The following is a 13,768-nucleotide window of genomic DNA, read 5'->3' as shown; positions in this document are numbered from 1 at the left end:
TTCTCCCCCACCTTATAGCTCTAATTCCATTCAATTTCTCTTTTGCTGCTTGCATTTCTCATGATCTATCCATCCATTTTCACTACCACCATTACCCCCATGTCTGTCATTACTTTTACTTAAAATTTTTGTTACTTACGTGGATAGATCAGAAGCCACGCTGTACCACACCCTTTCCAACCCTCTACTATCCCTAGATAAAAATTACTCAATCTCCTCTTGTCTTCTTTTTCACACTCTGTCTCAAGAGCTGAAAGTGCCTCTAGAGCACATCAGGGCATTTAACAACTTCCCTGTCTTTTATCCTTATTCAAATCTGTGCCCCCTTGTCCGAAATTGCCTCTGCAGCTGCTAACTTCCTGTCTTCTTTCTTGCCATCAGACAAGTAAAAAAGTTGAAACGAGAAGTTTAAGAGTCTGTCTGTCCTCTCAGGAGGAATACACTATCTCGTATCCTTGGGATGTTGGACCACATCTTTATTTTATAGAAGAGCAGTCGAGAAAGACAGCAGTGTAGAAAGATCAACTAATTTGCCCAAAGTCACATGGCTGTAGTCTGTGACAAAGAACAGGAAAAAAACAGAGGGTGTCAAAACTTTAATCCACATCCAGTTTCAATCTACATCAGCTCTTCACTTAACAGCTCCTTACCCGACTCTGAAATCTCTTATTCTGCTGCTATTTTTAAATAAGATCATGAACAGCCAGCACCCTTCAAGGAAATGGCAAGCTGTGTTACATGACCCAGATGGTCCATAGACCTTTGGTTCAGGGGAGCATGGCAGCAAAGAAAACTCAATGGTTTTGCAAGCATTAGCTCAGCTATAGCAGGCCTTAACAGTTATAAGTTATCATCAGTCACATTAAACCATTACATGCTTCTAGCAGGAACACCTGAGTGCCTCTGTTATGTGTCTCCAGTGCTCTGGGAGAAGATGATTATTTAGGTATTGTAGCAGATCTGATTTGCTCCCCTGTATTTATGAAATGCTAAACCCAGTCTAAAAGGCCACCAATAAGGGGGAGCAGGATCATACCAGGTGTATAGATCAAGTGAGACCTGAAACAATAAATTCATGTAAAATCATTGATGTGTTTCCGTTTTATATTCCCACTGAAAAAAACTACAGGCCAGAGCTGCTCCTATGTATAGTTACCAACAGTCTGGTAGAACTTACACACTCCTGCTCCACAGTGTAGTGAAATGGTAATACCACTTCTGGAGTTAAGTGGCCTTCAAAGCAGTGGTCATTCAATTGTGCTATAGTTAGGAGAAATGTCTACAGAGCAGAGCTGTCACTGTGTCCACAGGACTACTAATTTGACTGTGAGTAATTGAGACCTCCTGGCATTCATGTACATAAGCCTATTTACCATTTTCTACCTTTTTTTCTGAGTAAGTTTGATAACTAATGTCTTTTTCACTGTTTAACCTTTACTACCTTGATTTCTATCTTCTAGTCAAATCACCCATTATTTAGCAGTGATGCTCTTTCAAACTTCTAACTCTTCCTTTGCTCTGAGCACTAAGCATTCTCCGCATACTTTTCTATGCATTCTTTCTATGATCACCACCTCATCTGATTTACTTTCAAGCATGGACATGCCTGATGGTATGGTGCTCCTTCATTCTATTGGTTCAGGAAAATCTGTATCAGCAAACAGCTTTAAAAATAAACAGAAAATGGACAAGTCCCTTTTTGCAAGAGGACAACAGTATCTTAGGAATGTGAAAGTTCTTAACACTACAATATATCTTAGATGAAAAAGAACAGTTATTGTTTTGTTATTTTGCATTTGGATACCAAATAGTTTTGTGTTCAACTTAGCCAGAGCCTACAGTACATTAAATAACTCACTTTCCTTCCTTGTTTCAGTTTGGTTCCATGTGAGTACAGAGGAGCTCTCATGGGAATCCCAGGGATTTCCCTTGGAGATTTTGCCACAGAAATTTTAAAGCAAATGGTTCAAATCTATGGTTCAGTAGACAACCTGAAGTTACTGCACACAGAACAGATTTTACTTGGAGAATCCTGAAATCCACCATAAAGATCACTTACGCAATAGTTGGTTATGTTCCTTCTGCACTATAGAATGTTTTATTTAACAAATTACTTTCAGTAGACTTCGTTAATATGCTTTCAAATCAAATAAAACCTCCATTATTCTTCAGTAAAAATGGACATAATCAGAGAGCAATGAAACATTAAGTCACCTACCACTTTACAGCCATCATCATGATTCTGACCATCTTAATGTTTGGATGATTTTAAATCTAATTTACAAATTTATAGAAATTTACAAATTACAAATTTACAAATTTGTAAACTTTACAAATTTAGAAGTACTTTTATTTTTTTAAGTTTTCCTAATAAATTTCACACCCTGGTTTAGCCTCCTAGTTAAGCACACAAGTGGGTGAGGAATCATGTTCCATGAACAGTGTGGATGAGGCCCTTAGTGACATAGTTTAGTGATGGTCTTGGCAGTCCTGGAGTAATGGTTGGTCTTAAGGGTCTTTTCCAACTTAGTTGATTCTATGATTCTATGAATAACTATGGAGAAGACTATGATTCCATATATTTAAATATCTTGTCCAAGTTGAGGAGAACCTTATAACTTCTAAGGACATGTTTATAATACTCTTATCTCTCCCTGGGGAAAGGAATGTGAGAGTAAAAGAACAAAATGTAATAATATAATTTTCCTTTACTGACAACCATCAATTCAAAATCTGAGAAAGTAAATTAAATTAAATTTACCAGTGCTGCGCTGCTCAATATTATCATAAAAATTATAAAAAGTTCAAACCAGCTATGTTTAACAATTTTGCAGCAGGTTTTTCTAAAGTTCCACCAAGTTCTGCCTGGAAACTTAGAGGTATCCACTGCACAACACGGGAAATATTCAACGCAACCTGAAAAGAGAAAGAAGAGCATATTAGTCCCATGGAAAATGTAGAGACGTGGAATATTAAAAAAAAAAAAAAAAAAAGCTCATATATTAATTTGAGCTTCTACAGCCTATACAGACACTGTGCTGTTTTACCTATGGGGTGATGTTGGGTCTGAAACAATCTAAAGCTAAATAAAAGACAAAATCTGTAGGTAAAAATATCTTTTAATAGAGCAACTTATACATGGAAAAAGCAGAGAAGCTGTTGTGCCCGCAAGCCCTTCTGTGGGCACAAAAAAGCCATTAATTCTATCTAAAAAATTTGTTGGTGGGTTGGTTTTTTTTTTGTTGGGTTTTTTGTTTGTTTGGTTGGTTGGTTTTTGTTTTGTTTTTTCCCCCACATTTATTCTTTTTGTTTTGAAAAGAGATAATTTTAAAGTTGGTTAGTAGATTATTATTTCTACTGATTATTTCACCCTATTGCACTGCAGAGACTTTACAATTAGATTCTCTGTTCACTGTTTTGCACCAGAAATGGACTTCTTCATTAATCTGTAAAGGCAGTAGGATTGAACCACGAGAGTCAATGGAGCCTAAGGAGCCATTCAGGCAATCAAATACAGGTGTCCACACTGGGATAAACTGTAAATTCCTCTGAATCCCATTAGCTGCATTGACTGAATATTCATCCACTGTACTGGGAGTTCAGACAAATTCACTTGAAGCACCATTTAAGACACCAGGCACAGACATACATATCCTAACTGACATCCAGCTGGCCTTTCAGAAATGCTTTGAGTGCTTTTGCTCATATGCAGATATCGACAGTCTGATGCCTCAATACAAGACTGAATCACACTCCAAAGATGGCATTTTGCTACCTAAACACAGGTGTTTAAAACCATTTTAGGCCTCTTTGGATATTGTACAGCTCCTGTGACACTTCTGCCAGGTTCATGCAGTTGTATTGCCTGCTCTCAGACATCTCATATGGTTCTAAACGCTTGTGTTCAGGCATCCTAACCCTGCCACAGTTCTGTGCTGGCTTCAGGTATATTTATTTGAATTTTTATGTTTATAAACAAGTGTCTCAGTTTTTGCCAATTCGGAAATGTTCTAAACAGAACAAATGAACACTAGTTCATTTGGTGTCACCACAATACATAAAAGATTCTTACTTTCTGTAAAACAGTCCTTAGGTAGGTGTGACTTTTTAGGCTGGGAAAAGGTCTCCAGGAGAATAACTGGATCCACAGTGCTGGCTTCAGAATAGCTACCACCATCACATTTCTGCACAGGAGGGTAAAGAGGAGGATTTATTTGCTTTTCATTAATAAGTTTACCAGATTTAAATAAATTAACTTATCACACACCCACACATCCCCCTGCCCAAAAAAAAAAAGACTGCACCCTATAAGTTATCCCAATGATCTTAATGTTGCTGAACTACCAAAATAAAATTACAAATAATAGGACAGAAAAGACTAATCCCTCCTCTCTGTTTCCATGGCTTTAATTTAATAAAGTATCTTCTAGTCATCTACATTGGACTTGCAGGAAGGAAAATATTTAGAAGACATTATATTATGCTACAGCTTTACTTCAAAGAAAACTCTGATTTTTTCATGACAATCCAATTTTTTTTTCATTTTCAGAGATAGATACAAACCATGTCTCAAAAGGCTTGAATATGGGAAGGCCTAGCAGGAAAGAAATGTATGTATGGTCTACACGCCTCAAAGAATTATTGTTATTGGTAGATAAACTACACACCTATAAAGCTAAAGACAATAAGCAAAATAAGTACAAAGAAAAAGGAATAAAGCAATCTATCAGCCATAAAGTATGAGTGCTCTGTACGAGATGGAAAGGGAAGGCAGGAGAATAGGGGTAAGAATGAGAAGCCAGAAGAAGGAAGAATTGCTGCTGTTGACAGCCACGCTGTTCTACACTAACTTCAAGTCCTAGGGAATCTTCAACATAGACAAAAATGTAATTACTTAAATTCATGAATATTTTAATATAAATATAATTAATATATAAAATTAAATAATGTATAACAAATAAAACTTCTGGCCACTTTCTCTAAAACCAAAAAATACTGAAGTGGATTGACATTTGGAGGTAGTAATCCAGAAAGTTGCTGGGTCATTGGAGGCAAGCCATGATTCTTCACCTTTTTTGATGTGGAGCTGTTGTATTAGAATAAGCTTAGCTTCTACACCAGAAAAAGTATGTCTTTTTGGGGAACTGTTTCTAGAGAAAAAATTTTTGCATCCAAGGCTGACAGCAAACAGAATTATCTGTAAAAATAAATAATATGTAACACATCTTTAAAGTAAGTGTGTTTCTTGATTAATTTCTGTTTACTTATTTTGTACAAAATAATATATTAAGTTACATTGTCAGCCATGGCTGTTTCTGAGAGACAAACCTTCATGCTTTAAACTATTATTACCTCTAGAAAGATGTACCATCTTCACAAGAATTATACTTACTACTATTTGGAAAATCCCAGCTTAACCTGTCATCACTGAATGAGAGAACCATTGTGACAATTTTCATCTCTAGCATATACTGAAAGGTGATAAAATTTATCATTACCTCTTTTTGCTCTTTTTTTTGGTGTGTTTCTGAAAAACAACTTAAAGTTTCAGAAGTCCCAGAAATCTGACTGAAGCCACTCGAATTCCGGCACTTCTCTGTACATCTTAACCTGTCTCCCTGCATAAAATAATGCAAAACAGTGGACTTTCCACATTTTTCTTCCTGACAGTCATTCTTAAAAGTGAAAAATCTTTAACAGAATCTAAAGCATAAATCTAAAGAACCTAAAGACAAAATTCAGCATGTTTGTCTTTTTTCAGATAATTAAGTTACATCCATAAAGGCATGTAAAAGAATGGTTTCTTCTTCAATTTCAAATACCGTGTTCCTGTACTTATACTGTGGAAAGGTACCATTCCTCAAGATCTACATTTAGCCCATTGAGGTATTCCTGTATCCAAATCACTAACTTCAGACGGACTGGCTCAGCAGCAACCTTTTCAGCTGGACCCCAAGGATCTCCTCATCTTTCTAGTTGCAGAGAGAAGAGCTAAGTAATCCCAATCAGCTCTCAGTCCTGTGCTGGTTTTGGCTGGGGTAGAGTTCATTTTCTTCACAGCAGCTAGTATGGGGCTGTGTTTTGAATTTGTGCTGGAAACACTGCTAATAACACAAGGATTTGTTCATTATTGCTGAGCAGTTATTACACAAAGATCTTTTCTGCTCCTCACTCCACCAGCAAGGATGCTGGGGGTGCACAAAGAGTTGGGAGTGGACACAGCTGGGACAGCTGACCCCAACTGACCCAAGGAATATTCCATACCATATGGCATAATGCTCAGCATATAAAGCTGGGGAAGAAGAAGAAGAAAGGGGGGATATTTGGAGTGATGGTGTTTGTTTTCCCAAGTTATTGTTACATATGGTGGACCCCTGCTCTCCTGGAGATGGCTGAACATCCACCTGCTGATGGGAAGTGGTGAATGAATTCCTTGTTTTGCTTTGCCTGTGTGGCTGGCTTTTGCTTTACCTATTAATTTGTATTTGTCTCAACCCATTAGTTTTCTCACATTCTTTCACCCCAACACAGCAAGAGTGAGTGAGCGGCTGTGTGGTGCTTAGTTGCTGTCTGGGGTTAAACCATAACAGGTTAATAATTTTTTGCTCACCTTCTGACAAAAGATTGTAAGGAAGGTATGTTGGAGTTTGCTACTTCTTATTACAGCTGCCTGTGAATAAGGCAGGCTTCTGAAAGAAATTAGCTAGAGGTCCTTTTTTTGCTAATCTGAGCTGAAACTACTATTGGGTGTTTCATAAGCAGCTGCAGTACTATCAGTGGTCTAAAAGGTATCGCCCTTACTTTCTATAGGCAAAAATATTTATACAGGAATAACAATCTCAGAGGACAACCCAATGATTTTGAACTAAAATGCATTCATGCATGCTTAGTGCCTTTTAAGATACCTGGGCAGTATCTAAGACATACACATGGCACGTTAAATACAGTACAGGATCTACAAGAACTGACAGACACCTTTTTGGAGGTGCATTTAGAAGCTGTATGAGACGACCTAGCACCTCAAGTGGCACTTGACATCTATAAGGTGAGTAGTACATGGAATCTTGAAATTCAGGAATCTGAATGGAGTAATCTAATTGTGGCTGATAACTAGCGTCATCTGAGGTGTTTCTACACACCCCTGGCCTCCAGATGCCAACAAAAGTTCCTATAGCTTCTGTGTCTTATTTAACAGTCCCATGTGGGTGTGACAGACACCTCAAGTATCTCAAATATCCCTAAATGCCTGTGTACAGGCAAATGAATTGCACTGTTCTATCATGGCAATATAAACACTTGAGTTTTTACCTGCCCAACACAAAAAAATAAACAGGTATAAAAGGGAGTCCAAAGTATTATAGAAGTGAATAGGTGATTAAAAAAAAAATAATAAATTAACTTTGTAAGGTGAAGCTTTTATTTGCTTTCCCTCTGGACTCTATGCAACTGAGAAGCAACATAAAAATAACACAAGAGTACTGTCCTCCAAAAATTCCAGGTGCTGTCTGTAAGGCAAAGGAGACTTTCTGTCTTGATCAAACTTCATTTAGCAATTGACAACCATAAATGGAAGCAAAACAGACAAAAGCAGAATGATGGCTATCAATGAAGAGAATGATGAAAAAGTGAATATTCAACATCTCTTATTAAATAACTAAAACTACTTTGGTCTATTTTGCATTTTGAAACTACTAGAAGAACAAAGAAAGTAAAATGACAGAAATGACAGAAGGAATAACATTTACAGTTGAATCTTCAAGATTATATTTACAGATGCAAGTTATAATAATTTTTCAAATATTAATATTCCCTACCTGTTTTTTATATTCTATTTCTGCGCATACACTGTGCTCATCACCACCATCATCCATGTAAGTCTCTGCTACTGCAATGGGAACACAGGTACTATGACTGGTTAAAAATGCTTCGTATTTCCTTGTTACTGGGCAATTCTGTTCAGTATTGCAATATCCCATGTCAAAGCTGCTGTTGTCTATATCCTTTCTGACATCTGTCACGGCATGGTCATTTTCCTCTATGTCTTTGGCAGAAATTTTCACCAAAGTCTTCTTTTTGGCTGTTTTTTTGAGGCTTTTTTTCATTGTTTTGCCACAATGACCCAAAATTCTGTCTTTCACAGACTGCAGGCCCTTGTGAATCTGCGCAACTGTAATCTGACTTTTGGTCATTTGTCCAGGTTCTTCTTGTCCCATTGAGGAGTCAGTATTGAACGAATTCAGCAACAAGGCAATGAATAAGTTGAGCACCTTAAAATAGTTAAAGTAAGTTGGAGATAATACTGTTAACAGAAAAGGCATTTCAGAAAACCTTCCTTAGATAAAAAATCTCAGTCTTGGTTTCATCAACCACTGCAATGAAACCATTTACTATTATACTGAACTATTAATATAGTATAGTATGGCTCCTTCTGGAAGGAAGGGCAGGAACAGATAGAAGGAAGTGAGGGTTTGGGTCTAGCAAATATAGTTTCACATGCTCTGATGTCCATAATGTCTACGAGGAGGTAGAAAAACAGCAGGCAAAGATAAATTTTAGTAACAACACCATCAAAAAGGGTCTGGTATGGACCAACAAATCAAGCAGATGAAAAAGATTTTGTCTTCCAGTATATATACACTAGTTCTAGTATATGTCACACAAACCAGAAAATCTGGGGTCTTTAAACTTTAGATAATATAAGGATAAGTTGGTAAGCATTAAAAGCACTGAATAATTTGGTTATTTGATCCTAGTAACACAAAAGATGAAAAAATCAGAGACTAAATCATAAAAGCACTGCACTTCTATACTCTGGGTAGAAATAATTTTATTTTGCTTAGCGGCTATCTCTTGTGTGAGAAAGAGAAAGACAGGGGAAAAGGAAAAAAAGTCAGAAGAAAAACTTACATTAAGTAACATCCAGAAAAAAGAATACTGTGAATACTCTTCAAATAATAAACTTTGCATTGGAAAAAAAGATACTGGTTTAATTAGATGCATTCAGAAGGGACTGAAAAATAGCTTGAAACTCACCACCAGGTTTCCTATGACCAGGACTAGCAAGAAAATGGGAAGACATAGCCCTTTCCCAGCCACTTCCATACATTCCCACATGGTTTCAATCCATTCTCCGCATAATATTCGGAATATAATCAGGAATGAATGACAAAAATCCTTCATATGCCAGCGTAACGGTTCACTAGTGTTTGTTTTAGAATAGCTGTCATAGTAAGTGCCTAAAACCTGCTTTCCTACTACAGCAAAAATAAATACAGTGATAATCAAAACCAGAGTGAGGTTACCCAGAGCACCAACTGAGTTTAGAATTGTTTGCATAAGAGTATTTAAGGCTGGCCAGAACTTTGCCAATTTGAAGATCCTGAGCTGTAAGTAAAACACAAGAGAACAATGTGAGTGGCAAACACTGCATAGATAGCACAGCACAAATAAAAACCAGATCCTGAATTTGTCATGCTGGCTTTACTTCAGGAAGACCACCATAACTTTTCCCCCAAAGAAAGGTTTATATTTGTTCCAATGCAAAACATTGCGCTTCAGCTCAGATAGTTAATTTTACTAAGAACAGAGAACTGCCAAAGGAAGCTCTCAAATTGTTCGTGCTAAGTTATATAGGAGCAAATGTAAGTCTATTAGTATTAATAGCAATAATGATAATAGCAATATTATTCAAGTGGCTTATAGGTGTTTGGATGAGGCTTAAGAAATGACTGCATTTTGGACTAAATCAAATGTATCAGAAAAATTGAAAAAATATTTTTTTCTACCTTTTACACAACTGACTTACAACAGGATCTGAAAAGCCAGTTGGGATCTAGTCTATGCATTCTCATGAGTAAAAAGGACACTTTTAGTCAAATTAGCATGAGGGCTGCTCCAATCTTTCAGTCATGATACACAAGATGAAACATAATTCAACTGAATTTCTAGGTGTGATGACTCTGAAAAGCTATGAAGAATGTTATGAGTATTTAGGAAATATAGCACTCTAAATACATAGTAAGGATGCAAACAAAAACATGACATTATACACAGACATCTCAGAGATACTCCTCCTGTTCCCTAAGATGGAGGAAAGCCTTGAGAAGGTCTCAAGGCCAAGTTTAAGCCTTGAGGAAAGCTATCTTATTTTACAAATCTCAACTCAAAAGGAAAAGCTGTGAGGGAACCTTTGCTATGCCTAAGCTCAGATAATATCTTTTCCTAATTGAAGATCTGAAATGTAGTTGAGCAGTGCCACTGTACAGACCTAACAGAAAGCCAGTGAACTCTCTGCTATGTCAAATCTTCAAAAGAGCACATTGTGCCACAGGATTTATAGTATCCAATATACACGGTATAATAATCATACTGAATGTATTTGTTAATATTCATTTAATATTCACTCTCATTAAATATTCATACTGGCTTGCTATTTACTAACAAAGAGAAGTAATGTAACAGTTTCATCAATAAAATAATTCGAGAGCATTTCACTGTAATCTTTTACGAATCTACACAACATATACTTAAAAAAAGAATAAAGAAATAATTACCAGCCTGAAATATGACAGATTTTCTTTAAAGCTTATTAGGTCAATCATAACAACTATGCTATCAAAAATATTCCATTTTTGCTGAAAGTAGTTGTAAGGATCAAGAGCAATGATTTTCAAGATCATTTCTGCTGTAAAAATCAGGGTGAAGACCTGGAAAGAGGAAAAAGAAATCCAGCAAAAAGTCACTGAAAGAGTATGTTTCTTTATGGGATTTTCCAAATATAAATATGGGGTCATGACTTCATATTCACTCTAACATAGACCTAACTTACCCAGTCACTTCTAGAAATTATGTTTTGGTAATCAGAGTTCATGCCAGGCTGCTCCAAAGCCATGAAAAAGGTATTCACGATAATGCAAAACATGATCAAATGATCAGCAGATGGATCCAAAACTACCAATTTCACCTTCTCTTTGACTGCTCTCCAGAATGGACAACAATTCCAAATTAGATACTTTTGAGCAAGATGTTTCCATCGAGAAGGGCATTTAATTTTTGACTTTTGCATTTCTAAATGACAAAGAGGTAAAGTGACATACAGATAATCTTATGTGGAATATTACAGCATGAAGAAAAAGACAATCACTCATAGAAATGTTTGAAAAGAAAAATCATTAATGTGAGCAAAATGGCATCATTGAAAAAAAATAGTTTCACGCATTCTACACAAATTACAGGCTCTTTGAAGGTCACTATCAACAAATCTCATAATTAAAGAAACCGGTGATATTACCCACCTCTTCATATGTTTATTATACTATTGAAGGATGATAAAGGATCTGTATTAAGGAGAAATAACTTAACTGTCTTTGGAAACTGTCAGCTTGCTTTCTGTGAGTTGCATCTGTGCAGTCACAGATGCAGCACAGTTAGAAGAAAAGTCCAGGATAAAATGAAGAAGGGTGTTCCCCATATCTTGATGTCCCATTGTTGAGGATATGGTTATAAGATAAGTTAGAAGGCACCTCAGATCTCTAGTGCAACCCACTTCTCAAAGCAGGGTCAGCTATGAGGGCAGACACGCATAAGCTGTTCTTTTGTCTGTCCTCATGGTGAAAGCTTCTACTTACAGTTTGAAACTCTCTTCTTTCAATTCATGTCTGTTGCCTCATCTTCCACTGTGCACCATTATGAAAAGCCTGTCTTCATCTTCTTGAGAATGTCTTCCTACACACTGGAAGGCTGATATGAACTTCCCCTCAAAGCTTTCTCTTTGGGCTGAACCAGCCCAGCACCAGGCAAGGGCTCCGGCCCCTGGCTTGGCAGCCCTCTACTGAACTCAATGTATTTCTTGTATTAGGGAGATTGGGGAGCAAACTGGGCATAGTATATAGTCTAACAAGTGCTTAATAAAGGGCAATAATCACTTTCCCCCTGCTACACTCCTTTTAATAAAGTGTAGGATACTGTTAGCCATTGCTGCTGAAAGGGCACGTTGCATGCTCAGCTCACTGCCCACATGGACCCAGAGGGCCTTTCCTGCAGAGCTGCTTCCCTGCCAGCCAGGTTACAGCCTATATTGTTGCAAGAGGTTCTTGCAGATATGTAGAAGTTTACATTTGTTCTGGCTGAATTTTCATAAGGTTCCTGTTGGCCCATTCCTCCAGCCTAAGTCCCTCTAGATGGCAGCCCTTATGTCCAGTGCATCAAGAGGTTCCCCCCCAATTTGGCGTCATCTGAAAAATTCAAGATCAAGCCCTCTGTTGCCTCCTCCAGGTCACTTAGGACAAGATGGGTCCAAGGATACACCCCTGTGGTACTCCACTTGTTACCTGCCTCTAGGTAGAATACAGCCTGTTCACCAGCCACTTGAAGCCCAAACATCCAACCATTTTTTTTGGCCAGCTGGTTGTCCACTCTTGCAGATCCTAACACCCTAACTTGGAAGAAAAAGTACTGTGCAAGACAGTGTTGTAAGCACTGTTAAAGTCAAGGTAAATGAAGACATTGTTCTCCCCTCATCCACAAACCCCATTCATTTTACTATACAGGGCAATCAGGTTGGCCAGGCATGACCTTTGGTAATTGTATCTTACAGTTATAGATACGTGATATGAGAATATTTACTTTACTGAAATGTACATTTAATTGCAGCATAATTTCCCATAGTGACTTTTAAAATAATGCTGTCTGTCTGCGACATTTTGATCTCTTAGGTCAAGTTACACAATCATGGTACGAAAATCATTAAAGAATGACTTACACAAATTACCTGTAATAACAGTGGCCGCGCTCATTAACCTTTGTCTTTGAAAAGGATCATTAATAGAGTCCACTGACAATTCATAGGACAGCAGTACCTGCCTCTGGTTAGAAAGACAACAGAAGATAATATAACAAAGGAATATGAGGAAATGGCAATTATTAATAAAATTATGTCCAGCATAAGATCAATATGGATTTTTAAATACACATTTTTATGAAGCCTTACCTTGCTGGAAGGATGTAAAACAAAACAATACAACAATACCATGTGTTTGCTTTTGAAGGTGTGGTGGTGTGTTCCATCCCCCAACCCTTTATTTCCCAACTCTGCTTAAGTTACAACTATCAGTGGTAGTGGTAATGAATATGTCTGGGAAAGGCAAAGGACATTTCACCAAAACCGGTAACATTTTTCAGGTTGTTTCCTTCCGAAAATATTTAACAACTATAATAATGCCATTATATAAGTAGTGTTGGGCTCTTGGTAACATGATAGTAAGGACTGTGCATGACATACATGGTATTTTGCCAGTGTCAAAGGTACTGTAAAAAAATCCCAAGATTAGGAAAAGTAAGAATTTCAAGTCTTAAGAACAGTTTCTTAATGGATTTAGAAAGGAGGGATGAGCAGGTGAGCCAGAAGTCACAGCTGTAATCAAGATGTGAAACAGCACATGTGGGATTCAGCCTAATATTCAGACATCCACATTTAATTTGTTCATGTGAACAATGCAGCTAAAATCTGCTTTATTATAATTGATGCTTTATATACATATGCATATATATACGTAAGTTTTATTCACTCAAGCCTAAGTGTCTGAAGCCATTTGAGATTGTCTATTTAGACATTTGATATCTGAGACATCCACAGTCTCAGACCAAACAGACGTGACACATCATGTCTGTACCCTTCTGTAGGGTAGGTGGAGGTCAAGTAAGACACTCTAGGAAACCTCTAATGCCACTAGGGATCAATTTGTGACCCAAAAATTCAAATCTACAGTCG

At 37.2% G+C, this 13,768-nt stretch overlaps 1 protein-coding gene across 1 annotated transcript in view; it reads right to left on the bottom strand.

Annotated features, from left to right (window-relative positions):
* Window positions 1–13,768, bottom strand: part of LOC115614859 (sodium channel protein type 5 subunit alpha-like) — a 46,539-nt gene that overhangs the window by 11,378 nt on the left and 21,393 nt on the right. Inside the window, exons 11-18 of the mRNA XM_030502260.1 lie at window positions 12,770–12,863; window positions 10,829–11,067; window positions 10,554–10,706; window positions 9,034–9,384; window positions 7,815–8,267; window positions 5,499–5,618; window positions 4,073–4,184; window positions 2,762–2,916 (exon numbers count right to left, since the gene is read on the bottom strand). Of these exons, the coding sequence (XP_030358120.1) occupies window positions 2,762–2,916; window positions 4,073–4,184; window positions 5,499–5,618; window positions 7,815–8,267; window positions 9,034–9,384; window positions 10,554–10,706; window positions 10,829–11,067; window positions 12,770–12,863 (1,677 nt within the window). The remainder of the gene's footprint in view (window positions 1–2,761; window positions 2,917–4,072; window positions 4,185–5,498; window positions 5,619–7,814; window positions 8,268–9,033; window positions 9,385–10,553; window positions 10,707–10,828; window positions 11,068–12,769; window positions 12,864–13,768) is intronic.

Source organism: Strigops habroptila, chromosome 1 (assembly GCF_004027225.2).
Source record: "Strigops habroptila isolate Jane chromosome 1, bStrHab1.2.pri, whole genome shotgun sequence".
Taxonomy (NCBI): Eukaryota; Metazoa; Chordata; class Aves; order Psittaciformes; family Psittacidae; genus Strigops; species Strigops habroptila.
The sequence above is the reverse complement of the archived record's forward strand: the minus strand, read 5'-3'. Positions and strand labels throughout refer to the sequence as shown.